Raw genomic sequence first — 27,631 nt, forward strand, 5'->3', positions numbered from 1 at the left:
GAAGGAGGAATTGGAAACTCCCCATTGGAGGTCTGGGTGGAGTGATCCCGGGAAAGGCTCTGATTCCTTCACCTTGGCTCAGCTGATTGGTCCCTAGACCAGTCAGTCATTGAGGTCCAATAAGGTGGGCTGTTATGATTGGGCCAGCTTGGCTAAGGTGGTGATCCCGGGACCAATCAGTGAGGCCCAGGAAAGAGGCGTCCTCTGACAGGCCCAGCTTGTCCCGGTTGCTCTGGCCTGCAGAGTGGGATCAGGGAACACATGGAAGTGCCCCACCCTGCACCCCGTGGATCAGTGTGGGATGGGGAAGATGGTTTTTCAGAGGAAGAGAGGATTTAGGCTGTCCAGAGAAAGAAATCATTGTCCCCAAAGACTGGCACAGCTGTGAGAATCACACAGTCCCTAAAGACGGGGAATGAGTGCAGCAAAAAGGGCGTGGTGACCCAGGAGAAGAGGGTCAAAGGAGGCAATGGGGTCGGAAGCTGTAGATACGGGGAGCAACAGGAAGACCTGTATTAAGTGCCCACAGGTGTTCAGGGGCCTAAAAAGCTAAAGAAAATAAGAATAGACACATTACCTTGTTAGAGCATCTGGGAGATATTATCCCATCTCACAGCTGACTGGTGGGATCCCCGTGTTATAGGCTGGCAGAGACGAAGCAATGTGTCTGCCGTCTCTCTAGGCCCTCTTCACTTCCCCTCCGGCTCCTGTTGCCATGCCACCCCGGAGGGCAGACCCTCTGTAATTAGCAGAAGCCTCTCTCCTAATGAGCTTGGGAGCATGGGGGTTGCTGTGATCTGGAGGAAGGAGGCTCCCAGGATCCCAGGGCCAGGGCAGGGAGCCCTCCCTCCCTCCTGACCCCTGTCCAGGATCAGCAGGTCCCAGCCCTCCTAGGCTTGCTTGCTGGCCTGTACCATGAGGGGCCGGGCTGGTCTCTGACCGCAGGGTGCTGTTGGCCTCTGGATGGGACAGTTCTCACCATGCAGGTACAGCTTCCCTGGCTGCCACTCACGAGGTGGCAGGGGCACTCTGGTTCACTGTGGCAGTGTAGATTATGACTGCCCACATTTACACCAACCACCCAGTTATCAGCAAACCCAGGTGTAGCATCCCACTCCCTGGGGGTGCATGGCAACCCCCTGTTGAGAACCACCTGGAAAGTCTCTCAGACCTGAAGGTGAGCCCTGCCTAGACTGGGCTGTGGGTTAGCCCCGTGAGGCAGACTAGGAGAGGAGGGGGTGCAGGACTGCTGACGGGCGCGGTTCTGCTTTTTACTTTATTTATTTGGTGTTGCTGGGGCTCAAACCCAGGGCCTTGAGCATGCTAGGTAAGCACTATTCCAGAGGGTCCCATCCCCAGCCCTAGGGGTTCAGCTTTAATTGCCTGATGTTGGGGGTGATGCTCCTGATTCCTTGGACTCTTTTGTCCGCCTGTGTTCTGGGGACAGATCACTTCACTGCTTTAGCGGGTGTGGGCGGGTGGGTGTGTATTAGGTAATGCATTTTACACTGTGTATGTAACTTTTTATTCTCATGGTAATGTGTAGTTATATGTTTATAAAGATATGCACAAAGGTGTTCATCACAACAGTATTTGTGATAGCCTTAAGTCAGAGACGATGGGTGTGTGTGTGCAGTAGAGGCTCAATTAAACAGCCCTGGTGTTGTCTTTCAGTTAAGTCTTTTGGCTCCTGAAAATTAAGTTACAGAAAATGGGTTGTTTCCTGGAAAGATGTGATGCAGAGCCAGGCGTGGTGTTGGGCACCGGCAGTGCAGCCACGGGGACCCAGATGGGAAAGTCATTGGAACCCGCTGGGTGGTGTAGCAAGACCCCCTCCCGAAGAGCAAAGGTGGAGGCCAACTGTGAAGGGAAAAGACCGCTGGAGAGATCTGGGTTTCACTTTGATTGTATTTTCTTGAAGTAGCAGATAGAGTTACAGTGTTTCCAGGGTTCTGCCTTCTCCTGCTGCCCATCCTGAGCCAAAACTACCTGAGGGCTGGGCGTGTAGCTCTGTGGTGGGGTGTGTGCATGACAGGTTTGACCCCTGACACCAAAAAGCCCTTATCTGTGAGCTGAGGGTGGGACTCAGTAGTAGAGCATTTGCCTGACCTGTGAGGGCCCTGGGTTCAAGCCCCCGTACTGAAAAAAATTATACATATTTATAATTTTTTATAAAAATTATTTATATTATATATACTGAAAAATATATATGTGTACATATATTTTTTAATTACAAGTATACTGAACATATATAGACTTCTTTGTAATATTTATTCCTTAAAGGGTTTGGCATAACTGTTTGTATAGCATATACATCGTATCAGGGCTGTAAGTAAACCTGGATAGAATTTGAAGAATATGGGCTGACTATGGGTTGTGTATAAATGATACACTATTTTATATAAGGGACTTAAGCATCCTCACATTTTGGTGGGAGGATGTAGTCCTAAAACCAATAAATAATGTGGAGCTATATATGGCAAACCTGTAGGTGCTTTCTCTCTGTCGATGATTGAGACTTTCTAAACCTATAAATGTTTGATTTTTTAATAAGCAAGATTGTTTTGATAATCAGGGAAAAAAACTCTCACACGCACACAGGCATGAGTGGATGGGCCGATGGCCTATAGACAGTTTGGAATAATAAGACCCACAAGGAGGACCCTTGATGTCGCTCTTAATCAGGTGCCTGAGTCTCCTGGTGCACAGAAAGGTGGGACCCGGGAGGTGGAAGAGCCAGCAGGTGACCTGCAAGTTCCTTGACCTTGCAGTACTGGGGCTTCCCCATCTGTCACATGGGGACAGTGATTCTCCCTGCCCTGAAGGGTCACACATAGAAGTGATCTGCCAAGAGACAGAGGAGCAGAGGACATGCTAATCAGTGTGCGGATGGTGAGCCTGAGGGTCTGCGCAGTGCTGCCCGTGAACTTGCAGTACACACTGGTTTCTGTAAGATCCATGTGCACTTTTTCACATGTTGGGGTCATAGCATGTAGTCGGTTTTCTAGTCTTTACAGTTTTTCTTCATTTTTATATTTTTGTGTGCTGGGGTCGCCCTCCTGGCCTGCTGGGCACTGGTCCCCTGAGCTACACAGCCCTTCCATTTTTTTAAATTAATTTTTTTTAATTTTTTTTTATTTTATTGTTGGTTGTTCAAAACATTACATAGTTCTTAATATACCATATGTCACAGATTGATTCAAGTGGGTTATGAACTCCCATTTTTACCCCGTATACAGATTGTTGTGTCACATCAGTTACATTTCCATTGATTTACAAATTGCCTTTCTAGTGACTGATGTATTCTGCTGTCTATCCCATTCTCCACTATCCCTTAAATTCATTTTTAATTTTTAATTGACGCATGGTCAGGGCACATATTCATGGGCACCTGGTGGCATTTCCACGTGTCTGCAGCGTATAATGATCGCACCGGGGTAACTGGCCTGTCTATTGACTAGTTCTGTGAGGAACCTTCAGAATCCCCTCTATTAGCTATTTTTAAAATGCAGTCAATCACTGTCACCATAGTCTCTCTGCTGTGCTGGAGGGCAGTGGCTGCCCTCCATCCAGCGTCCCTCCCCACCTTCTCAGTCCCTGGTCTCCGTGATTCCACTCTCTGCTTTCACAGACTGACATTTTATGTCCACACTTAAGGGAGAAGTCACGCAGCCTCCGTCTTCCCGCGCCTGGCTTATTCACTTAGTGTAATGTTCTAGTCTGCTTTTTAAAGTTGGACAGGGTCAGCATATTCCCGGGTATGGCTCGCTGTACCTCATAAACATGGCTATCTCATGTTCTTCTGCGTTCTGTCATGTGCACAGAACAGGCTCCACCTGCAAGAGCCTCACACTGGGTGTCTAGGCTCCTATCATTCTCTCCATACTCCGTGGCCTCTCTCCATACTCACCCCTCAGAGGAGGACTTGCTGGGGACCTGCAGTGGCCACATCTGTGGCCTTCCCCACAGTCACACCGCTCTCACTCCCCAAGAGGAGCACCAAGCTCTTTCACCACTTCCTGAGTTTTACTTAAGAGAAAAAACAAAAACCCACAAAACCCAAAACAAGTTACCAAATGCATTTCTGTTTTTTCAATCATAAAAGCAACCTACTCCATCAAAACCATTTCAAGAATAAAAATGCATAAAGTGAAAAATGTAATCCCCCTGCCCCCCTGCTCTGCCCCCACCAAAACCCCACTCCCGCAGAGGCAGCCTCCTGGAGTCTGACGTGAGGCTCCAGACCCTTTAGGGGGTGTGTGCGTGCTGTGCACACGGAAGATGCATGGATCTTTCTGTCACATACTTCTGGAACCTCATGCCATGGGTCCACGATTTGCATCACAGTCGGTCCTCTGTGACATGTTTGAGACAGCGTGTTGCAGATGGACTTCCACACTGGCGTTCCACATGAAGCCCCTCCTTTCCTGGGCTGTGTGTTATTTCATGGCTGGGGCAACACCACTGATCTCAGCACTTGCTGGCAGCCCCGCGACAGTTGCAGTTGTTTCCAATTTGTTGTTCCTCCAGATAATGCTTTATAAGCACCATCTGTGTTATAAATTTCTTGGAGATTTGTTTCCAGAAATAGAACTTCTATCCAACATAGATACACATGTGCACATATATCTCTCTACGTATGTATATGAATATGTGTACATGGCTGTTTATGTATTTGAGGTACTGGGGATTGAACCCAGGGGTGCCCTACTACTGACTTACATCCCCTGTTGTTTTTATTTATTTCAAGACAGGGTCTGACTAAGTTACTGAGGCTGGCCAAACTTATAATCCTCCTGCCTCAGCCTCCTGAGTAGTGGGGATCACAGGCATGAGCCACCATGACCATCTCAAACGTTTTTTTAAAATCCAAGATTTTTTTTTAACTACAGTGCTCCCTCCTTATCCATGGGGAATATGGTCCAGGATCCCCAGGGGATGTGTGAAACTGCAGATAATACCAACTTGTACATACATATTTATGTAAAGTTTAATTTATAAATTAGGCTCAGTAAGAGATGAGCAACCATAATAATGAAATAGAGCAATTACCACACTGTGCTGAAATGAAAGTTATTTAAAACTTTTGACTTGCTCATTTCTAGAATTTTCCATGTAGTATCTTCAGACTGTGGCTGTTGGCAGGTAATGGAAATGTGAATGGGGCCCCTGTGAGCCACGGTGACCAGGCCACACATCTGCAGGCACCTCAGCTCCAGATGTGTGGCCCTGCGCAGCTGTGAGAAGCGCAGGACCAAGGCTCCACGGGCAGCCCCTGGTCCCCTGCCTTTCCCTGATTCATTTTCAAACAGGAGGCGGAGAGGGAGGGTTAAAAACGCCTTCTGCAAGGCCCAGGGCAGCACCGCCTCTGGGGACTCAGGACTGGGCCACCCCACCCCGGGGACAGCAGGGCCCTGGGTGGAAGGCCGCCCCACCCTCCTTCCCAGGCGGAAGGGGAAGTGGCAGTCACCCAGAAAGCTGGCCAGCTGTGTCAGGGAGGCCCAGGGGAGCAGCTGTCACTGTGAAAGTCTGCAGTTTCTGGTTTTCCTCTCCCTCCTTGGGAAGGGGTTGGCAGGGCCCTTAGGGAGGGTGGCAGCTTCCGGGGCTTCACCCTGGGCCTGAGAGGCAGTCAGTGATCCCAAGGGGTTTCCTGGACTGGGACGAGGTGCCAGCCATGTTGCCGGGGAGCCGGGTTCCCACAGGCGGGGCTGGCCAGCAGGCGGGAAGAGCTGGCCCCCATTCTTACCCAGGGGGCCTAGAGGGCTCCTGTGAGCCAGCAGCCCAGCTGGTTCTCACCTGGAGTCCTGGCCTTCACCTCCTGGGCCCTCCAGCCAACTTGTGGCCACACTAAGCCCCAGTTCCTCTGCCCAGAGTGTCTCCCCATCTTGCTGTCCTCTCTAGACCAGCCTCCATGGCACAGCAGCCTCCGCCCCACCCCCAGGAGTCCACCCTGAAGGTCAAGGGCTTGTTTCTACTCTGGGAGAGGGAGACCTTCCTCAGGGTCAGCTCTGCACCAGAACAGGGCCTGGCACAGGACAGGGTTCAGCTCATCGCTGTTGAATGAATGAATTTGTCGCAGGCGCCGGGCCCTCCTCCCTCCCTGACCGCATTCTGAGGTCACCCCTCTAGGTCCGCCTGCCCATCCTTCTATCACCTCACACGTCTGTGTGTGACTGGTTGCTTCTCTGCTCTCTTCTTTAAACTGTGAGCACCCAGAGCCAAGGGCATGGCTTGCCTGGGGTCCTCGCTGCATCCTCTGCACCTCGCCTATGTCTGGCATGGGGTGGGGGGTGTTTGGCGAGTGCCCAAGTGGACCCAGGGAAGGACAGCAAGGCCGCACCCAGTTCCCTCATGTTCAGGCCCAGGCTGGGGGCACCTGCTCTCTCTGGCTCTGCCCCCATGGAAGCTCTGGACACAGCAACTGCCGGCTGCGCTGGGAGGCTGCGCACCTCCAGGGCGAGGCCCAGGCTCCCAGCGCTGTTTCTGGGCACAGGGCACTGGGCACAGGGCACCTGCAGCATCTGTTCTCAGCTCGATTGCTCCTGAACCTGCTGTCCATCAAGATGGAACTCTGCCCCCAAGGCAGGAGCTGGGGGATATTTTCTCTCTGGATTCTTCTCTTCACAGTGAGCATGTGAAGGAAGCTTAAGTGTGTTTAAAATTTTTTTATGTATTTGGTTTTGAGCCAGGGCCTCTGGGAGCTGCCCTGGATGGCCCGGGACTCCTGGGCCCAGACATCTCCATCCTCCGAGAGCCAGGTCCACAGGTGTGCACCAGGGCCCCGCGCTGTCGGTTTATTTCCTGTTAATCCTGAGATTCAGACTGTTCGTCATGCAGAGTTATGGAATTCAGAGCGTGGAAGGAGCCTCGCTTAGTCTCACCACCGACACTCCACCGATTTAACAGTCTGGTGCATTTCCTCCAAGTCAATTCAATGTGTATTTCTGTCCTTTTTCTGGTGCACGGTTCTGACCATATGTTGGCATTTCTCTTTTCCTAACTTAACCTTTTAATATAAATATAAATCGGTAAATATCTCAAAAATATTTTTATTAGCCAAGCGTGGTGGTGCACGCCTGTTATCCCAGTGACTTGGGAAGCTGACACAGGAGGATTGCAAGTTTGGGGCCAGCTTCAGCAATTTATCGAGGCCCTCAGCAACTTAGCAAGACCCTGTCTCAAAATTTATAAATGGGCTGGGCTGGGGATGTGGCTCAGTGGTGAAGTGCCCTGGGTTCAATCCCCAGTACCAAAAAAAAAAAAAAAAAAAAAAATTACGTTAAAAACACTTGAAAACTAACTTCAGTGACTACAGACAATTCCTACATATGGGGTTGCAGTGCTTTTTTTTTATTTGTTTATCCATTATCTTTCTCACCTCTCCTAATTTCCCACTCTGTTTTGCTCTGTGTTTGTGTGATAGACATGTGACTTTGGGGAGGTTTATTTGCCTTTTGGAAAAAGCAGGATATATTATATATATAAATGTTGTGGTTTCTTATTCGTTTGTGATGGGTTTTCGCTGTGTTGCTCAGGCTGGCCTGGAACTCCTGCCTCAGCCTCCCAAGAAGCTGGGACCACAGGTGCACTCCATCATGTGGGGCTTCTCAAAAGCTTTTCAAATTATCACCGTGGGTGGGGATGTGGCTCAGAGGTGGTGATTGTGTCATATGCAGGAGGCCTAGCATCACACCACACCCCCCCAACACACACACAGAGTTAAATGATTCTGTTTGTTTTAGTTTTCGTTGATGGACATTGTAATTTTTTTGCATTGGGATCATTTCCTTAGAGTAGATGACTTCATTTGGAATTACTGGTTCAAAAAAATATGGGTGTTTTAAAGACTCTGGTTATTTATTGCAGTTGCTTTCCTACGGGTCTTTTCCACTCTACACTCTTATTGGCCAGTTGAAAGGTTCCATCTCAGTATATTTTTACAGCAGCATGTATTATCATATTTTTAATGATCTCTAATTTGCTAGATTAAAAAAGAAGAAGAAGAAGAAGAAGAACATTGTTAGCCAATATGAGATGCATAACCCTAAGTCCTCATGGCAGACTTTTACCACCCCAGGGCCATGGGTGGAGGAATGTCCCTCAAATACTTTATCTGAGATTTTCATCTTGCAGCTGACTTTGGTGTGTCTGCCAAGAATCTGAAAACCCTGCAGAAGCGAGATTCCTTCATAGGAACACCCTACTGGTGAGTCGTGCAGCCCCTGAAAGTCAGCAAGGATGCGTGTTTAGCCTGCAAAGGGAACTCTGGGTGGTTTGGGGGACAGAGGCCAAAAACTGAGCACACGGGTCAGCAGGAGGGGCGTGAGCCCGGGCTCCACTTACTAGTGTTCTGTTCGCCCTGGACTAGTGGCTTAGCTTCCCTGTGCCCCAGTTTCCTGGTCTGTAAGCTCGGAATAATACAGGGTTGCATGCTGACAGCGCCCCTTAATAAGCTGAACCCCTAGAAGGAGGAAGGGTTCAGCTCCTGCCCTCACCTGCAGGCCCTGGGCTTCCCCAGTCTGTTCTGTTTCCTTCCTTTCCAAAGCCGTTACTCTAAATTAAACAGAGCAAAACTCTCTCGCTCAGCTTCACACCTAAGACTTGCCCTGTGGGCTCGCTCCTGCTGGCTTTTTTCACTTGCTCTTTTTTTTTTATTGTTGGTCGTTCAAAACATTACATAGTTCTTAATATATCATATTTCACAGTTTGATTCAAGACAGGGATCATTTCTATAGTATGTTTCACTTGCTCTTAACCCTTTCTTTCTCTCTCCTTCCTCCCCGGGCTCCCTCCTCTCCATCCCCCTGCGGCGCTGCCGGCTCCGCCCTCCCGTCAGCCCCTCCCCAGGCCTCTGCTCTGGATCGCTGCTGCCACCCTGCGGTGGGCCCTGGGAACTGCAGCAGGCCGTGGCGGGGGAGCGGGGGGGCCCTGTGGAGGCGAAGAGCATGCTCTGGAGGACAAGCCTGCCCGCCGTGGCTCAGGCGCGCTGCCAACCCTGACCGGGCTGGTGGTGGTCCTTGACCCTGCGCCTTCCAGGAGCGCCTGCGGAGGCGGGTTCTCAGCCCTCTGTTGTCCCTTGGTTGGTTCAGGATGGCCCCCGAGGTGGTGCTCTGCGAGACCATGAAGGACACCCCGTACGACTACAAGGCCGACATCTGGTCCCTGGGCATCACCCTGATCGAGATGGCGCAGATAGAGCCCCCTCACCACGAGCTCAACCCCATGCGCGTCCTGCTCAAGATCGCCAAGTCCGACCCCCCGACTCTGCTCACCCCCTCTAAGTGGTAAGGCGCAGGGACCTGCAGGGCGCGCAGGGGCAGGCTGCGGGGACTTGCGGCCTCGAGGCTCTGCTGGCCCTGCCAGGCCTCAAGGCCAAGGAGAGGTCTAGCTCCCTGCCTTTCCCTCCGCTCTGGATATGAGTGCAAACCGTGAGGCACACCTGGTGACCCAATGTGCCCGTCCCTTCAGGATCCGGGGGAAGATCCAGCGGCCACACGGCACAGCTCAGGGCTGGTTGAGTTCCAGCATGGCTGTAATCCCAGACGCCCTGATAAGTGTCACGTATGCTGTCACCTCCAGTGTTTCAGCTCATCAAGGGCCCTCTGTCCTTGGAGGGACAAGTTTGGGAAGCACATGGCTCCCTGGGAGGATGGAGTCGTGACCGGGGACCTAGACTCACACTGACCACTGTCCTCGCAGGTCTGTGGAGTTCCGAGACTTCCTGAAGACTGCTCTGGATAAGAACCCCGAGACCCGACCCAGCGCCGCGCAGCTGCTGGAGGTGAGCACACCCCCCACCCCTCGCTGGGGCCTGCTCCCCTCCCCTGCTCCTCCTTTGGAAGGACCCTGAAGGGTAGAGGCATAGACTCATCCGTGACCTGCATGCTGGCTCCCCAGCCCACAGATGCCACCCACACCCTCTGTGGACCAGCAGCCTTGTGGGCAAGGTTGCTGAAGGGAGGAGTGGGGCCTGCGCACAGGGTCTCACGCGTCAGGCCAGGCATTGCAGGCCCGAGCCTGGACTTGCGCTTTACCTGTGTGCAGTTGTGGGACTGCACACAGTCCTAAGGGACTTTCTGGGGCCTGTGTGCAGAACTGGGCAGCCAGGCTGGAGGACTATGGACTCAGCAAGAATCAAGGAGGGTGCCTGGGAGGAGGGTGGGGGAGTGAACCGGCCTCCTGACCTTTTTGAAATCAGCTATGAGCTGCCCTAGCTCAGCAGAGTTCTCAAAGTCCACCCTGATCTGCTGGGGATCTGCCCATCACAGTCTCCATGCCACCACTGATGATGGAAGAGAGGACATGGGCCTGCAGGATGCAGAGGGGCTGCCCCTCCACTCTCCTGTCATTCTGGTCCTTCCACTGTGTGACAGCTTCTTCTGTCTTCTTGGGGGAAGAGGGAGGACATCCCACCAAGCTCTGAAGTCCTTCTATAAATCCCCCCAACTTTCCTGACTGCCACTGGGTGCCAGGCTCTGGGGTTGACACTGAAGTCTACACTGATCCCTCTGGGCTGTGCTGTGTAGTGATTATGAACTGGGATTGGAAAGTCCTGGGTTCAAATCCCCACTCCACCATTTACTGGCTGTGGAACCCTGGGCAAGTGGCTTAACCTCTCTGTGCCTTGGTTCCTGCTATGAAGTGGGGATTAGTAGACCACCTCCTTTCCAGGGAGGGTGCCAAAGGATGAAATGAGAGGTGCTTGGCTACACTATGTTCAGGAACACTTGACATGTTGGACTTCCTGCTAAAATAGGGAAAGGAACCAGGATGTGGAGTGTGGTCTATCCACTAGGAGGTCATGAACTTTCCTTCAGAATTTCTATAATTTACTTAAAAGCAGACACTCGCCATTCCAGAGGCCTGCTGTTTTGGGTACGGCATTGTTTGCCGGGGGGTGGTACAGGCCACCGCTGTAACCGTCAGATGCAAAATCCCCAAGCCACTGAGGGCCGATTGCTTCCTGCAAGTTGGAGCCTCCTGCCCCACGGCATCCGGCCTCTGGGACATTCCACAGGGAAGAGACCAGCTGTCCTCATCCCACAGAGCAGCCCAGAGCCTCAGCCTGTGCCAGGAATTTCCATTCGGTAGTTGGAAAAAAATGTCCTGTCAGGGGATCATTAGGTTAGCAGAGGGGCTGCAGGCGGGAGGGGAGCCCAAGACGCACCTCACACCCATGCCACCCCGGCTCCTCCTCTGCGCCTTCATGTTTTCAGGTTAGAGAGTAGGAGCATTTGTACCCCAAAAGATGGGAACCCCCAAGCTTACAGCAGGAAGGTGCCCCACTGTGGCATCTGGCTGTGCGTGCCAGGGTGGATCCTGGCTTCCAGCACCCTCCGTGGGTGCCTTCCCAAGTCCCACGGTGCTCTAGTGGCCCATGCCCAGGCACTGGTGATTCATTTATGTCCACAGATTTCCTTCTGTCTGTCCTTCCTTCTATCCTGCCTTCCTTCTGTGCTGGGTATGAAACCCAGGGCCTTTCACATGCCAAGCAAGTGCTCTACCCCTGAGCCACCTCCCCAGCCCCCTTTTATTTTCTATTTAGGGTCTTGCTGGTCTTGAACTCGGATCCCCCTGCCGCAGCCTGCTGGGTGCTGGGATGGCAGGGGTGCACAGCTGTTGTCTGGCCAGTCTCCACAGTGCCAGTGGCTGGGCTCTGCCTCAGGCCTGCCTGCCCGGAACCTGGGCTGCTTCCTCGTCTGAGAGGAGGATGGCGCTTGCTTCACCACAGGGAGAGCAGTGAGGCTGTCACATGACAGACTCCCAGCGGATGCCTGCTGTGTGTTCCTAAGCCTCCCTACTCTCGCAGCTGCTTTGGTCTGGGTCATCAGCCGTCCCATCCCCACCCATCCCCGTCCCTGCTCTTGGCGTCCAGCTCGCCCTCCTCATTCCCTCCACGGGCCCTGCTGGCCCCAGCTGAGGAAGGTGGACTCACACCAGGGTCCTTCCTCCACCTGCAACCCCAGTGACAGTCCCACCCAGCTCTGCATGCGTCCAGACCACCCTGCCTCCCCAGACTCTGTGTCCAGCCGTTTGTTCCCATCGAACTTCCCTGTCCATGAGCATCGAACTGTGTGTCCCCCTGAGCACTTGGATCTGCCGGGATGGCTCCACCCCCCGCAGCTCAGTCTTGCCTCACAGCCAGAAATGCTCACACTCTCCCCCTGCACAGAGCTCTCTGACGGGTCTCATCTCACTTGGTACAATACAGCGTCTCTGTGACCTTGGTCACCCCCTGCCCTCCCTCCTGTCCCTGTCTCGTTCCCTCACTCTGCTCCACCCATCTTGGACATCTTCCTGTTCTTCACACACACCAGGCACCCTCCTGTCCCAGGGTCTTTGCACTGGCTGTGTGTCCCCTTTGGAATGCTCTCCCCCAGAGACCTGTGACTGACCCTCCCTGTTTGTCAAGTCATTGCTCCAATGTCCGCTTCTAGGTGAATCCTCCCTAAATGCAAACCTGCCACACCCCATCCCTAGTTCCCCTCTCTGCCCTGCTTCTTATTCTCCTCTCGCACACAACAGTCATAGTATATAACTTTCTTATTTACTGTGTTATTTGCTGTGTTTCCTGACTAGCGGGTCAGTTCCCTGAGGGAAGCAGTCTTTGTTTGGTTTGCTGACGTGTCCCAAGAACAGTGCCTGGCATGTGGAGAGCCCTCAACAAGTATTTGCTAAATAAATATGATCACGTTTGCTTAGCAAGCTCTTCTAGAACCCTTTATCTATAAAAGGTACTGTTCTAAATGCTTAGCAGATGTTAACCAACATAATGCTGGTAATCGCCCTATGAAGTACGTACTTCAGATCTCCATCAACCAGGTGATGAAACTGAGGCACAGAGAGGTTAAGCAAGATCACACAGTTTGTAAGTGACAGAGTTAGGGTTCTTTTTGGGAGTGGGGGTTACCAGGGATTGAACTCAGGGTCACCCAACCACTGAGCCATGTCCCCAGCCCTGTTTTGTATTTTATTTAGAGACAGAGTCTCACTGAGTTGCTTAGCACTTTGCCATTGCTGAGGCTGGCTTTGAGCTCAGGATTCTCCTGCCTCAGACTCCCGAACTGCTGGGAATACAAGCGTGTGCCACTGTGCCCGGCTAGGATTTTTTTTTTTTTTTTTTTTTTTTTTTTTTAGTACGGGGGAATTGAACCCAGGGGTGCTTAACCACTGAGCCATATCCAATCTTTTTTGACATTTTGTTTAGAGACAAGGTCTTGCTGAGTTTCTTGGGGCCTTGTTAAGTTGCTGAGACTGGCTTTGAACTTGTGATCCTCCTGCCCAGCCTCCAGAGCTGCTGGGATAATGGGCATGTGCCACCGCACCCAGCCAGAGCTAGGATTCTGACCCTGGTGGCTTGGTTCCAGTCTGTGCTCTTGACTACTTTGAGAAGCTGCCTTTCCACATAAGTGAAGGAGAGGGAGAGGGATGGGAGAGGAAGAGAGAAGCAGGCTGGGAGAGAGGGAGGGAGGGTGGCGAGCACAGGCTGTGGCCTGAGTACCTGGGCGTGCTCCTAGGTGTGTTCTAAGGCCAGCGAGACCCCTGCTGGTGTTTCTAAGCACACAGGGGGGAAACAGGCTCAGTTCTTGGGAAGCACATCTGTTTGATGGCAGGAGAGCTTCTGGCCAGAGGGCAGGTTCCAGCAGGTGGGCCGTGTGTGTGGTCCACCCCCGTCTGGGCATCTCAGGGATCCCATGGAGGTGACAAGGAATAGCCATTCCTCCTCCTCAGGGGTGTACAGGTGACCCTCTACTCTAGCCTCAGCTAGGACCTGTGCGGGGACTGGCCTGCATGGACCAGCATTCGGCCACTGGGAATGTTCCCTGCCCTCCCTTGCAGCGTGGCCAGGGTCTGTCTCTGTGGTGGCCGTGGCCGTTCAGAGGTGGAGGAGTCTCCTCAGCGCGCTCTACAAGGCAGCGGAGCTGAGGACGTATGGGGCCAGGTTGTCTGTGAGCCCTTTGGGAAGCCTATGCAGGCCTGGTCAGCCAGGGGATGGGTGTCCAGGGTGCTGGTGTCCAGGGAGCTATGCTGCCCACTCGCCTCTCCACCCAGGGCTGCTTTCTCTACTTCCCCTCCACTTCTGAGAACCCGGGGCTGCACAAGGCGGATGGTTCCACCTCGAGAGAGCGAGGCTTCTGCCTTGGTCAGTGTAGGGTCACCCCAGGAGAGCTGGCCTCTTCAGAGGCCTGCATCTGCCCTGACTCCTGCCACACTGCCTCTGCTGCCACGGTGAAGTGGCCCTTGGTGTCCTGCTCAGAGTCACACTAGGAGGTCATGCAGCATGGGGCTGAGGGACCTGGGGGACCCTCATTCCACCCTCACTCCCAAAAGGCTGTTCCAGGGTGCCTGGGGACGGCTGCTTCTGCAGATGGCACTGCTGGTGGTGGTGGTGACCATGGTGATGGTGACGATGGTGGTGGTGATGGTGATAATAATGCCACCTTCCTGTATGGCGATGTGGCTGGGGGAGGCTCAGTGGCTTGCCCATGATGATGGTGGAAGCTGGGTTTGTCCCAGGGCCTGGACTCTGGGGTCTTCGGCCAGCACCCATAACTGCCCCACCACCCATGATCAGTAAACCCTTGTTAACACACTGCTCCGGGCCTTTGAGATCACAGGCCTCAGAGTGGCCAGAGTGACATCTTTAGTGGGTGACAGTGGCTTCTGAGAGTGAAATCCCAGTGGCTGCCTTGGTGTGTGCGGCAGGTACCACCTGTCCTGCCTCAGCTCTGTCCTCCTGTCCCCACACTCCCTCCACCCGGCCTTCTGGCCTTTCCTCCGGAGCCCAGGCCCAGCCCTGTCGCAGGGTCGTGGACCTACTGCTCCCTCTGCCTGGAATTCCTGGGGCCCTTCCCTGGCCCACCCCCTGCCCTCCAGGGCCCCCTAGACTTCACACCTGACGCTGCTTGTCATCGGTTACCTGCCTCTGTCTCCCCTGGGCAGGACTGCAGCCTGTGTCAGTGCTTGGCACCTGGCCACATTGTGGGCCATGGACGAGTCAGTGAGCGAATGTGCAGGGGAGAGGGCCAGGGATAGGCCACTCTTGAAGCCACGCTAATGTGAATGCAGCGGTCAGATTGGATGAGGAAAGTGTGAGAGGTGGCTCTTTAAAAGAAGCGACAGGGCTTTCAGGGAACAGGTTGAATGAGGTGCTGCCTTGTGGCCGTCCCCAGATGATCCCATTTATTATGTATTTAGTTAGTTATTTTTGTAGTGCCTGGGACGGAACCCCGGGGCCTGGCACCTGCTAGGCAAGAGCCCAGCCCAAATGGTCTGCTTCAAAGGGCAAACAGATAAGAGTGATTTGTGGTCCTGAGTGTGTTTTTAAGGTGTGAGAAATTTATTCTCCAGTCACTTAACTATTTCCCAGCATCCTGCTGACCCGTCCCCTCCACTCCGAACACTGCTGATGGTCAGAAGGGTGAGTTTCTCCAGAGCCTTCCCGTAAGTTCCAAAAGCAGCTTCCAACTTAAGGATGCACCCGCCTCACCCTCGGCTTCCCAGCCTCCCTGGGGAGTGTGAAGCAGGAGGACCCCCAGCCTGCTGTACCTGGGCACAGGGTGGTACCTGAGGTGGACTTCTCCCCAGGAGACCTGCAGGCTAAATGTCCCAGACCACTCGTCCTGGTGTTCCACAAGGTCTGAGGAAGAGCACTCAACTTTTAAAGATGCGTGGAGGAGAAGCCCAGGAGGGGACTCACTGCGCTCTACCTTGAGCGTTTGTGTTCCTTATCTAAAACCAAGCACATATCCCCCTGAGGGGACATGGCAGGACTGTCCATAGCAGCTCAGCTCTGAGTTGCCCCAAATGGGAAACAACCCAGCACCGCAAGACAGGCACACACACACGCACACACTCACTAAAATAAACAAACAGCAAAAGGAACAATGACAGAAACAGGTGAGAGAGTCTCTCAGGCTGGACGATAGGCGAGGGAAGCCAGCCCCCCTGTTGAACAGGCCAGGGAACTTTCCAGAATGATGGAAATGTTCAGCATCTCTACCTGGGGGTGGTTCCACACATGTGAAAAGTCATGGCGCTTGGCAGTCTGTGAGCGTTCCTGTGTAAGTTATACCTTGGTAAAATATGCGTGTGGGGTATTTGTGCAGCTGTGTACTGACGCCTCTCAGGCCGGGTGCGGTGGTGCTCACCTGTCATCCCGACATCCGGGAGGCTGCGGCAGAAAGATTGCAAGCTTGAGGCCAGCCTGGGCAAATTAGCGAGGCCCTGTCTCAAAATCAACCCCCCAGTAACCCCCTCCACCACCACAATGGTTGAGCTCCTGCTTTGGCCTGGGCCTTTTGACATGCATCCTGTCATTTCATCCTCATGACCTCCCTGTGACTTTGACATCATTGTCCCTACCTCAGAGATGAGGTTCCTTGCTCAGGGCCACGCAGCTGGGGTGCCACAGCTGAGGTTTGCCCCCCACCCCTGCTCAGGGCCTGGAGCTGCCCGGGGTTCCCTTCCTAGCCGCACACTCTCCGCCCAGCGCCAGTTGGATCTAATCCAGTGCCTCTTGCCCCCAGCATCCCTTCGTCAGTAACGTCACCAGTAACAAGGCCCTGCGGGAGCTGGTGGCCGAGGCCAAGGCCGAGGTGATGGAGGAGATCGAAGATGGCAGGGACGAGGGAGAAGAGGAAGATGTCGTGGACTCTGCCCCCGTGAGTCCAGAACCCGGGGCCGGGGAGGGACGGGAGGGACTGGGTCTCAGCAGCAGGCTCCCGTGGGAGGCAGGCTGGACATCCCGTCCTGCTTCTCCACGGCCCGCAGACCCCTGGCCAGGTGTGCCAGACGCTGGGCGGGAGAGGCAGCAGGGCACAGGTCTCCCGAAGGCCCTCGGAAGAGGCCAGGAGGCTGGGTTCTCACATGAAATGAGAAGCTGGCAGTGGGTCATTGCTTCCGGGCTTTTCCACACACTTTGGGTGGAGGAGATGGTGCATGGAATAGAGGGGCTGTGGCCGTTCTGGACCCCGCATGGCTGTCCTGAGTGTTAAGGGGACCAGTGTTCTGGCACATTTGTAAGCCATTTATAGCTTTGGCACCTGCTGAATTTAAATAGAAATTAAAGCAGATTTAAATTGATTTTTTTTAAAAAAAGTAAAAAAAACACCCCTTAAGCAAGCCTGACGCATCTGCAGGCTGAACCCTGTCCTGTCCTGCGCTGCAGTTCTGAGATCCCAGGTGGGGCTCATGGGGAGGCCCTTTCCAGGGGGCACTGGCCGTCCAGGTGGTCCTACGTGCCTAGGGAGACAGGAGCTGGACTTGCCTGTTGGCAGACAGAGCTGGCCACCACCTTGTGCTTGGAAAGATGAGGTGACTTTCTCAAGTCCCAGGAGGGAGCCTGAGGCTGGTGGGAACCCTCACTAGAAGAGAAGCCTCATGTAGGGACAGTAAGTGGAATCAACCTGGTGACCACCGTCACAGCACCCCTGATTGACAGAGAGAACCAAGTGTTCTTTTTACAGATGGAAGAGGTGTGGGCTGGAGGATTCTGGCTGAGCTGATAGGGTGAGGCTGGGTGTCCACAGGGAGCAGAAGCCCAGTGGCCAGGCTCCAGGAGGATGTCTGGTCAGCGAAGGCATGGGGCGGGCAGAAGGTGGTCACACCTGGCCTCGTTCTCCCAAGGCTGAAGGCTGAACTTCATCCTGAGGACAGCAGGAGCCTTGGGTGGCTTCAGGCAGGGCTGGGCTGTGGTGTGAGGGTGACCATCTGAATTTTTGGACCTCTGTGCTGGGCACTGAGTAGGAAGTGGACTGGAGTTGCTTCCACTAGCTGCCTGTCCAGGGTCAAAAACCAGAGGCCACAGGACCAAGAGTGCCCAGGTCAGAGAGATTCAGGGGTCACCTGTAGCACTTGGCAGTCATACTCAGGACGGAGACTGTGTCAAGGTGAGGGAGGGGATTGTCACCGGGAAGAGCAGGAAGGGGGACATGGCAGGTCCCCTCCTAACCTGGAGAGTAGCTGTGCGGGTGCTCACTGTTCACCCAGTTGGACATTTTATTGTTTGTTCATTCATGCCTGCCTGCTGGGGATTGAACCCTGGGCCTTGCCCGTGATGGGCTAGCACCCTACCCCTAGGATCCTCTGTCCAGCCCCTTAAGTGTTTATTTTCAGTACTAAGGATTGAACACAGGGGCACTTAACCACTGAGCCACATACAGGGTCTTACAAAGTTGCTTAGGGCCTCGTGGACTTGCTGAGGTTGGTCTTGAACTTGGGATCCTCCTGCCTCAGCCTCCAGAGTTGCTGAGATAACAGGCATCTTTTATTACCGGGGAATGGGGAACCAGCTTAGAGGGCTCCCTTCCCGCTCTCCTCGCCCGGCCTCTCCCCCTGCGGACACCTGGCCTTCCTGCCCCGCTGTATCCCTGACTCCTGCATCATCTGGCAGCACGGTCTTGACTCTTTTCTTCCAGGCCCTGGGGAACCACACGCAGGAGTCTTCTGAGGCGAGTCAGCTGAGCCTGGGGGCCGACAAGCCCCCCCAGGAACCATCCTCAGCCCCACTGCCAACCAGCCAGCCTCAGGACAGTGGGAATGGGCCCTGCAGCCAGCCCTCTGCAGACGGATCCCTCCAAACCCCCAGCCCCCCAGACGGGGCCCCTGCAAATGAGAATGGCCTCGCGATGCCTGTTCCCCTCCGAAAATCCCGGCCAGTGTCAATGGATGCCAGAATCCAGATAGCCGAGGAGAAGCAAGCCAAGGACCAGGCTGGGGACCTCAGTCCTGCAGCCAGCAGGTCTCAAAAGGCCAGCCAGAGCCGGCCCAACAGCAGCGCCCTGGAGACGCTGGGTGGGGAGAAGCTGGTCAACGGCAGTCTAGAGCTCCCTGCCCAGGCCGCGCCGGGCCCCACCAACAGGGCCTCAGACAGCAGCAGCCTGTCCACCTCTGAGAGCATGGACTACAGCACCTCCCTGTCCACTGACCTCTCCCTGAACAGAGAGACGGGCTCGCTGTCCCTTAAGGTAATGCCCTGTCAGTCACGCGGCGGGCTTGGAGCAGGAGGGACGTGCTGCGGCTGGCTCTGGTTCTCCAAGGCATTTGGTGGCCGCCTCCACTTTGGGTTTTTTACTTTATTTATTTGGGTGCTAAGGGTGCAGCCCAGGGCCTGGTGCCCCCACAGCCTCGCGCCTTCCCTCTGAAATGGTTGATGAGGATTGTTCTTTAAGATCTTAGTTCCCTTCATAGTTCAGTCCCCCAATTTCTGGGTTCAGTATGGGACGTGGTCATGTTAAGCAGTTGGTTTGGGTTCAAATTTTAAAGTTTCGTTAAAGGCCCTGGTAACGGGAGGGAATGAGAGTTCCAGAAGTGGAAGTTGTCTTGCTTGGGGGTCGCCTGGGTCACCCAGCGGATTGTGGGAGAGTCCGTGAAAGGGAAGGGGCTCAGGGCTGTCTTCCTGGGCTCCAGGGCCTGGCTGGAGGTGGGGCCAGAAACAGAAGGAAATTGCAGTTCCAGCAGGAGACAAGCGGAGAGTGGCCTTTGCCTCTCTTCAGTGACATGTGACTGTGCACCCTCGCGGCTGCAGGTGACAGTGTGTGCAATCCGCGTGCACGAACCAAGTCCGTAGCTCCTTGTGGTTTCTTCGTGTCTGGGGCCTTTGAGCTTGTCCCTTCTGGTCCCTCACAGAGTATACAGCAAGCTGTAATAAACTGTCACCACCCAAGTATGGACAGCAGCTTTTATCTAGAAGCGTCATCTTTCTGTCCCTTCCTGGAAGTGTTAAGGTTTCATTTAATTAACTGACGCAGCTAGAGCAGGGTCTCCCGCCTCTTCTCCAGGGGGTTGAGAACATTCTCAGTTGGCCACAGTGAGTCAGAGAGCCGAGAAGAGTCCACTGGCTGCCCCTTGGTGTGGCCAGGAGCCTGTTACTGCAGGGACGGGGGCCCCGGGGGCAGAAGCAGTGTCATGTGAAGCTGTGGCTGGGCTTCTTCCTCCCCCCACTCTCCCTCCTGCTCCTTTATTGTCCCCGGCTACTCTGACCCGTCTTGGATGGAGTCTTGCAACTTGGGGGCTTGAACACTGTTGAGAGATGAAAGTCGGGTGCTATGGTTCTAGGCAGGCCGTCCAGGTCCCCTGGGTGAGGATACTGGGTGGCAGCACGCAGAAGAGAGGAGCCAGTCCTGCCACTCTCAACCCAGTGAGCAGAAAACTCAGCTTAGAAACAAAGGGCCCAGCTCACACCTGGACTACCTGGCTCGCACGGCCCCCCAGGCTGGAAGGCCCCCGGCTGTGTTGCAAAGGCTGGGTGAGGCTATGCCAGGAAGGGAAGCCAGCCAAAAGGCAGGAGGCAGGAGAGGCCAGGAGGAGGCCGGCACAAACCCCACGCCTTGCTCTGAGTCAGAACTGAGCGCTTCCAAGGATGCCGTTTGTAATACCCCTTGACACCTCCGGGCAGCGCCGTCAGCAGTCATGGTGAAATGCAGTCATTCACAGCCATAGACACAGGTCAGGAATAATCTCACGGCAGCTTCTGACAAGCAGGGCAGCCAGTGGGGTTCTGGCCAGGTCAGGTTTCACTGCCAGATCCATTAGGAAAACCACCTTTGGATCTCTGGGCTCCTTTGGATTCTGGCATTGTGGACATGGATATGGTCTGTGACCATAATATACTGAACGGTTGCCATGAGCAGGCACTGCCCCGTGCCCCTGCCTGGTCTCATCAAATCTTTGTAACCACCCTGGAAGGCAAGTACTATCTTCATCCCCCTTGGATGGTGGAGGAAGCTAACCAAGACAAGGGACTGTCACGGGTCACAGAGGACAACTCTCTCTGATCTCGTGTCCTGCATTTTGTGCATGCTAGCATGAGGTGAAGGGCCCTGGGGCTCTGCAGGCTGAGATTGGACAGGCAAGGAATGAGATTCAGAAGCACAGGGCCCAGGAGACAGCAGGCAGCTGCGTCCTCCTGGGGTAGAGGCTGTGGGTCAGGAGGGCTGCAGCCTCACCCCATGAGCCATGGACCCTTCACTGAAACAGCATCACCTTGTTCCTCCCGACCAGGACTCAAGGCTGCACAACAAAACCCTGAAGCGGACACGCAAATTTGTGGTGGATGGCGTCGAGGTGAGCATCACCACCTCCAAGATCATCAGCGATGACGAAAAGAAGGACGAGGAGATGAGATTCCTCAGGCAAGCCGGGCAGGGCCACTGTCAGTGGGAACAGGGTCAGGATCCATCCATCCACCCCCCCATCCACCCATTTACCCACCAACTCACACTCCCACTCATCCACCCGCCCATCTACCCAGCCATTACAGTGAGTGGGGGCACTGGTCCTTGGGTGAGAGGGCTGTCTGTCTATGGTATGGAGTGGAGGAAACAAAGGAGCAAAAGGAAACTGGTTTTGCTTGAGATCCTGTGCTTCCCCATCCATTGACCTGTCTACCATCTACCCATCCACCAACCCATCCACCTATCCATCCATTCATCTGCCCATTTAGCCATCCATTCACCCATCCTTCCATATACCCATTCATGCATTCCATCATCTATTCACTCATCCATGCATAACTACCCACCCACCCATCCATCCATTCACCTGCCCATCAATCCATCCATCCACCATCCACTCATCCATCCACCCACCCACCCATCTCTCCACTCATCCATCCACCCATTTATCTATCTATCCACCTACCCAAACATCCATATACTCATCCATCCACCCAACCATCTACCCTCCCATCCATCCATCTATCCATCCATCCATCGATCTATCCATCCACTCACCCACCTGCCCACCCATCCATCCATTTACCCATTTACCTTCCATCCATTTTTAACCCAACATTCATCATCCATCTACTTGTCATATCCATCTATCCATCCTTTTACCCATCTATCTGCCCACTGATCTATCCATTCATTCATTTATCCATCCATCCATTCCATCTAACATCCATTCCATCCAACCATCCACCCACCTACCCACCCCTGCCTCTATCCACCTACCCAAACATCCAGCCAGCCACCCACTCACCCATCTATCATCCATCCTTCCATTCACCATGCATCCATCTATCTATCCATTTAATCACCCATTTATCTATCATTCATCCATTCATCCACCTAACTATCCATCTTCCCACCAATCCAACCATCAGTCTGCCCACTTATCTCTCCACTGACCTACCTGTCCATCCATCCACCCACCCGCCAGATGGAGACAGGGTAAATGAGGCCATTGTCCTGATAGGACTCACACTTCGTGGGTCTACACTCAATAATTCTTGGTTGTGGTTCACACTGAGAAGGAAGAAATGGGTGATACCTGCTCCTAGGGAAACCCCCAGAGCCAATCCCAAAGGGTGGGAGGAGCCAGCCATGTGCTGGGCCAAGGGGTAGGGTGCTGGGAGCACGGGGGCTACAGCTCCAACTGTAGAAGTCCCAAGGGGTGGCCACTCAGTTTGTCTTAGGATCTGGGAGGACAGGGCTGGAGTGCGGACCGTGGGGTTGGAGGGCTGTGTCTGAGGGTTGGCAGGTCCCAGGTCATGGGCCTGTGAGTTGGGGCAGCAGGAGCCTTTACCCTGGGTACAGCGGGATGGACATGGCCGGGCAATGGCCAGCTCTTACAGCCCTTTTGGAAGATTGCCATGGCAGCTGTTCACGTGTAGGCTGTAGGAGGGGGAAGACTTCCAGGGACCAGGAGACCCTGCAGGACCTGCAGGCTCTGGGCTTGGGCTGGGTGGTGGCATTTTAGAGGCATTGGGACAGAGCTGGAGAGAGGTTGGACTGAGGAGGTTGTGAGGCTATTTTTGCAAAGAAACCATCTTTGCACTTCTCGGTTGCTCCACCCCAACCGCCACCTCAGGGAGACCTAGTCCCACGTTCTCTAAGGGAGAAGCTGTTTCTGGGCAGGTCTGTTACGTGCCCTGGGGCTCCCAGCTGGGAAGGCTGGGCTGAGATTCCTCTAGCTCTGTCTGTCTGAGAATTCCTGCAGGGATCCCCTGGGCCCTGTGGCTTCCCAGAGCCACTGGTGAAGTTGGGAGTGGGGTCAGCAGGTGGAGAGCGCAGAGCTCCCTTGAGGCCAGGCCTTTGTCGGGGAAGGTCACTGTTGGTTTGGAGAAATTCTTTAGTGCACCAGATGCACTCACATGTTTTACAGGGCACAGACGTTCCTGAGTAACAGAAGCAGTTTGGGATGATCTGGGGGTATCCTCCCATCTTGAGCCAGGGGGAGGGTACTTTTTACTGTGGCATTGGTGGGCGCACACGCACAGGTGTCCTTGTCTCTACGGGTTGGGACATCTGGGGGCTCTTGGTAGATAACACCCCACACTCTCAGAGCTGGGTTTCCATCACTGCCCCTCTGGGCAGCTTAGGTTCCTGGCTTGAGGTTCCTGCCTGGCTCGCCCCATGGGGAAGCCTTGCCCTCCACCTGGCACCGGCCTGTCCCCAGGCAGAGCTGCAGTGTGCCCCTCAGGGAAGGAGAGACTGAGGAGGTGGACAAGAGACGCTTAGCTCAAGCAGAACCAGGCTTTTCTTGTTGGCCTTTTGTGGCCTGTGGCCCAGGCCAGGCCCTGGAGTGTGGGAGGCTCCCACCGCCCGCTGCTGGTGCGGCCCCACCTCTGCGCACCTGGACCTCAGCCTCCAGGAAAGATGGGGCCCTGGGAGTATTGTGAGCCAGGCAGCCCAGTGTTTGTTGCCCGCCTGGGCTGAGCCTTCTGTGGAGTTCCCTGCCTGCCTCCCTGAAGCCTCCTGTGCTGGTCCCTTCCGTCCAGGCCCCAGCTGCCTGGCCATGCCCGCGTGAGAACGTGAGGGCCCCGGAGGTGGCCCACCTCTCTTGCTCCTGTATTTGGAACTCCCCTTCTCTTGAGTCGGGACTTCCATTTCTTTGACACTCTGGAGGGTCACCTCCCACCTTTTCCGTTTCCAGAAAAGCACGTGCTCAGACAGAAGCCCCTTCCGTGGCCGAGGGCAGGGTCTCGCTTTGCCCGGAACCTGGGGGCTGTTCTTCGCCCCCTCATCTTCCCTGAGGCAGTGGCCACGTACAGGGCATTCGCCATGGGCCAGGCGGGCACGCAACGGGCATCACCGCATTTAGCCCTCAAAGAACTTGCCAGCGAGGGTCATCAACCTTGTTTCACAGGCTCGGCTGCTGAGGCTTGCAAGGACTGTGACTGCCCAGGAGGCCCCCACCCAGAGCCTGTGCTCGGCCATGCTGCCCTACTGTGTGTCGCTGGCACAGGCAGTGAGCGCTGGCAGCCCGCAGCGCCCTGCGTAAGGCCTGCCGGGGCCAGCATGGCCGCATAATGGACCCACCGTGGTGCACACTGTAGATGCCACTATGATAGGACATAGGCCTAGTGGACCCCACTCCCGAGGGGCCACCAGGGAACCCACGAGTCACAGTCAGGAGGCCCAAGATTTTTCTCTTCTGATGACATAAACCCTACATGGCAATGTTGTGATGGCTGCTCAGAAAGAGGCGGGGCTCACACGGGGTCACCCACCCATTTTTTTCTCTGCGTGTAGACACGTCCAGCACCAGGGATATATGTTACAAAATTAAGGCAGACTGTGTGGTTTAGGTCACATGTTTATTGTAATAGGTCATGCACTGTCATGGTTCAAAAGAAAAAAAAGACTGAAAAATGTCCTACCCTTTCCCACCAGGCCACCGCCCAGCCCCTGCTAGTGTTTGTGGTGTAACCCTTCCAGGGCCCCGCCCACCAGGCACAGAGCCTGTGTCTCTGCCACTCCGAGGACAGGAGTGCACTTCGGTCCCCTCGGCAGCACCCACTCCCAGAGGTCACCCCTGGTCTGGGCAGAGGGTTTTATTATTTTCCTGGACATTTTCCCACCTAGTGAAATATTTCTAAAACCTGATGTTCCTTGCTTGTTTGGGAACTCCATCATGTGACACATTGTAGCTTTCACACTCAGACCCATGCTGGAGGTCTTCGTTCCTAACTTAGCAAACAGCCGGCCCTCGGTGTCCAGGGCTCCGTATCTGCGGATTCAACCAGCAGCCGATTGAAAATAGTTGGGGGGAAATCGCATCTGTCCTGAACACACACGGGCTTATTTTTTCTTGTCACCATCCCCCAGACGACACTGTATACCAGCTCTCTATGGCATGCACGTGGTCTCGGGAGTCAGATTAGGGATGGTGAAGGTAGGCGAGACCACTCACGCAGGTAATAGGGGACACAGCACCTTCTCACACGGGAGACCTGGGCATCGTGCATTTGAGCAGGGTGCAGAGTCCTGGGGCCACACCTGTGGATGAGGGAGTGCAGCACCCTTATTCCATCTGGAAGTGGAGCTGCCACATCAGAGGCACGGGTGTGTTGCCAGACTGCCTCCAGAGCACAAGCAGCATGTGGAGGGTCATCTTGTTCATGTGGCTGCTATTTCCTTTAGGTTGCATATCCACGTAGTGATTTTCCAGTTTCTCCTGCATTTCCTTCCCTTCCCTGTGCCACGCCTGTGAGCTTGGGTCTTCCACCCTCCCCTGCGGTCCCGAGCCCTCTGTGTGTATTGAGGTCACTCCTGCCTTGTCGGCAAGAGATGACAGATGGAACCTGAGTCCCCCTTGTGCCTCGGACATGTGACTCTGCACCATGATCCAGCCCTCATGTCCCAAGCTGTGAGTGTTATCATCTGAGGCCACTTTCTCATGACAAATCTGTGCCCCCTTTACTCCCCCAGGCGCCAGGAACTCCGGGAGCTGCGGCTGCTGCAGAAGGAGGAGCATCGCAACCAGAGCCAGCTCAGCAGCAAGCACGAGCTGCAGCTGGAGCAGCTGCACAGGCGCTTTGAGCAGGAGAGCAATGTGAGCGCGGGCAGAGAGGGCCCTGGGTGCAGCTCGCCTCCCTGTTTCCTGTAGGTGGAGGTTGCAGAGGGGGACGGTCGAGGCAGTGGGGAGCAACTCACAACCATTGGCTGGTTCTTGAGGTCTTCCCGATCTCATCAGGCCATAAAGCTGTAAAGTCAGTGGTCTGGTCTCCCTTTTGGAGATAAGGAAATGGGGACTCAGAGAGGTTAAGCAACTTGCTCTACGTCACACAGAAAAGAGGTGATAGAACTAGAATGCAAACCTGGGCCTGAGCCTGAGCCCAACTCCCCGTCTTCTTCCCAGGTATAAAGTGGCTTTGTTGAGTTTCTCTAAAGTTTTGCTCTTTCCAGGCCAAGAAGAAGTTCTTTGACACAGAACTGGAGAACCTGGAGCGTCAGCAAAAGCAGCAGGTAGAGAAGATGGAGCAAGATCATGCCGTGCGCCGCCGGGAGGAGGCCAAGCGGATCCGCCTGGAACAGGAAAGGGACTACGCCAGGTTCCAAGAGCAGCTCAAACTGATGAAGAAAGAGGTGAAGGTGCTGGTGGGGTAGGCTGTTTGGGAGCGTCAGGACTACCCCCTCTGTTGTGAGTGACTGAGAAATGGAAACCCCATCTCAGCCTCACCTCACAATGGGGCTGCAGGGAGCTTGCATGCCTGGGAAGCCCATGTGCCAGGCGTGTCCAAGTCTGTGCTCCAGCTGCGCCCTCAGGAGCCACATCTTTTCTGGGCTCTGCGTTCCTCCCTGTTGGCTTCACTCGCAGCCAGGCCCTTGCTGTGTGGCCTGGGCAGCTCCTTCTGTGTCCTCCCAGGTTAGCCGTGGCTGAGGGAGAGCAGGGAAGAAGAGGTGGTGGCCCAGGTGGGAGCTCTGTTACTGGAATAGGTGAGGGCGGGCCGACAGGGGTCCTCCACCCGCTGCCCTCCTCCCTTCTACCTCTTTCTATTCCAGTTGGAAGGGGAGGGGGAGGTGGCAGGGGGCCCCTCTCCCAGCCTGCCTTGCAGGAGGGCATCTGGGCCCCAGGAGACTCAAAGGAAGGAGGAAGACAGCCCCCCCCACACACACACACACAGGAACACCAGACCCAATCTCAGCAGAGAGCAGGGGATAAGCAGCCTCCCAGAGCTCACCGTGGTCCCAGACTGCACTGGGAGAGCTGCAGGTAGTGCCTCCCAGGGCCCCAGGCCACTGGCTGCAGGAGCCAAGGCCACACAGAGCAGGACAGGGCTGGCTGGCTAAGACGAGCAAGGGTCTGGCTGGACATCAGGGGCTTCAAAACACTCGTAATTGGAGTGGGGGTTCAGCACAGTGTTGGGGCACTGACCTAGCACACTGAGGCCCGGGGTTCAGTCACAGCAGCCCACACCCCCCAACAACCTCAGCAATCAAGATAAAAAAGGCTCTAATGCTGTATTTTAAAGTAAAAATGAATGCAGAACATTCATGAACACAGAGTATTGGCTGTTACAACACAGGCCACGTTTGACAGGGCTGGTGTTGGTGAGGGGGCCGTGGGACTGGGCCCCCCTCACAGAGCTGGGTCCTGTCTCTATTTAAAATGTTGGGATTTTATTCATGATTTTTTGCATGAATATTGATTTGTTTTAATGGTGCTTATCGATGTTGTGCCCGAGGCCCCCTGTGGAAGTGGGCAGCAGTGCTGGGGGCTGTGGGGGAGGAGAGAAGCTGACCCCCTTGGCTGCAGGCCCCAGCATCTGCGCACAAGCCCCCACAGGGGTGGAGTTTCCCCTGGGCAGGATCTATCCAGGGACTTAAGTCTGTCATGGAACTCAGGCCAGGTGGCGTCTGGTCCTTGGGGTTCCGCTCAGCCGTGGTGTTCCTTTAGCTTT

General features: G+C 54.6%; 1 protein-coding gene across 1 annotated transcript in view; it reads left to right on the forward strand.

The window, feature by feature from the left end:
* STK10 (serine/threonine kinase 10) overlaps positions 1-27,631 on the forward strand; it is a 107,937-nt gene that overhangs the window by 57,563 nt on the left and 22,743 nt on the right. The window contains exons 5-12 of the mRNA XM_081280088.1: positions 8,134-8,206; positions 9,090-9,284; positions 9,700-9,781; positions 16,530-16,664; positions 18,420-18,968; positions 21,004-21,134; positions 25,659-25,782; positions 26,136-26,315. Of these exons, the coding sequence (XP_081136214.1) occupies positions 8,134-8,206; positions 9,090-9,284; positions 9,700-9,781; positions 16,530-16,664; positions 18,420-18,968; positions 21,004-21,134; positions 25,659-25,782; positions 26,136-26,315 (1,469 nt within the window). The remainder of the gene's footprint in view (positions 1-8,133; positions 8,207-9,089; positions 9,285-9,699; positions 9,782-16,529; positions 16,665-18,419; positions 18,969-21,003; positions 21,135-25,658; positions 25,783-26,135; positions 26,316-27,631) is intronic.

The sequence above is a fragment of the Spermophilus citellus genome (assembly GCF_964194105.1).
Source record: "Spermophilus citellus genome assembly, chromosome: 1".
NCBI classification, from domain to species: domain Eukaryota; kingdom Metazoa; phylum Chordata; class Mammalia; order Rodentia; family Sciuridae; genus Spermophilus; species Spermophilus citellus.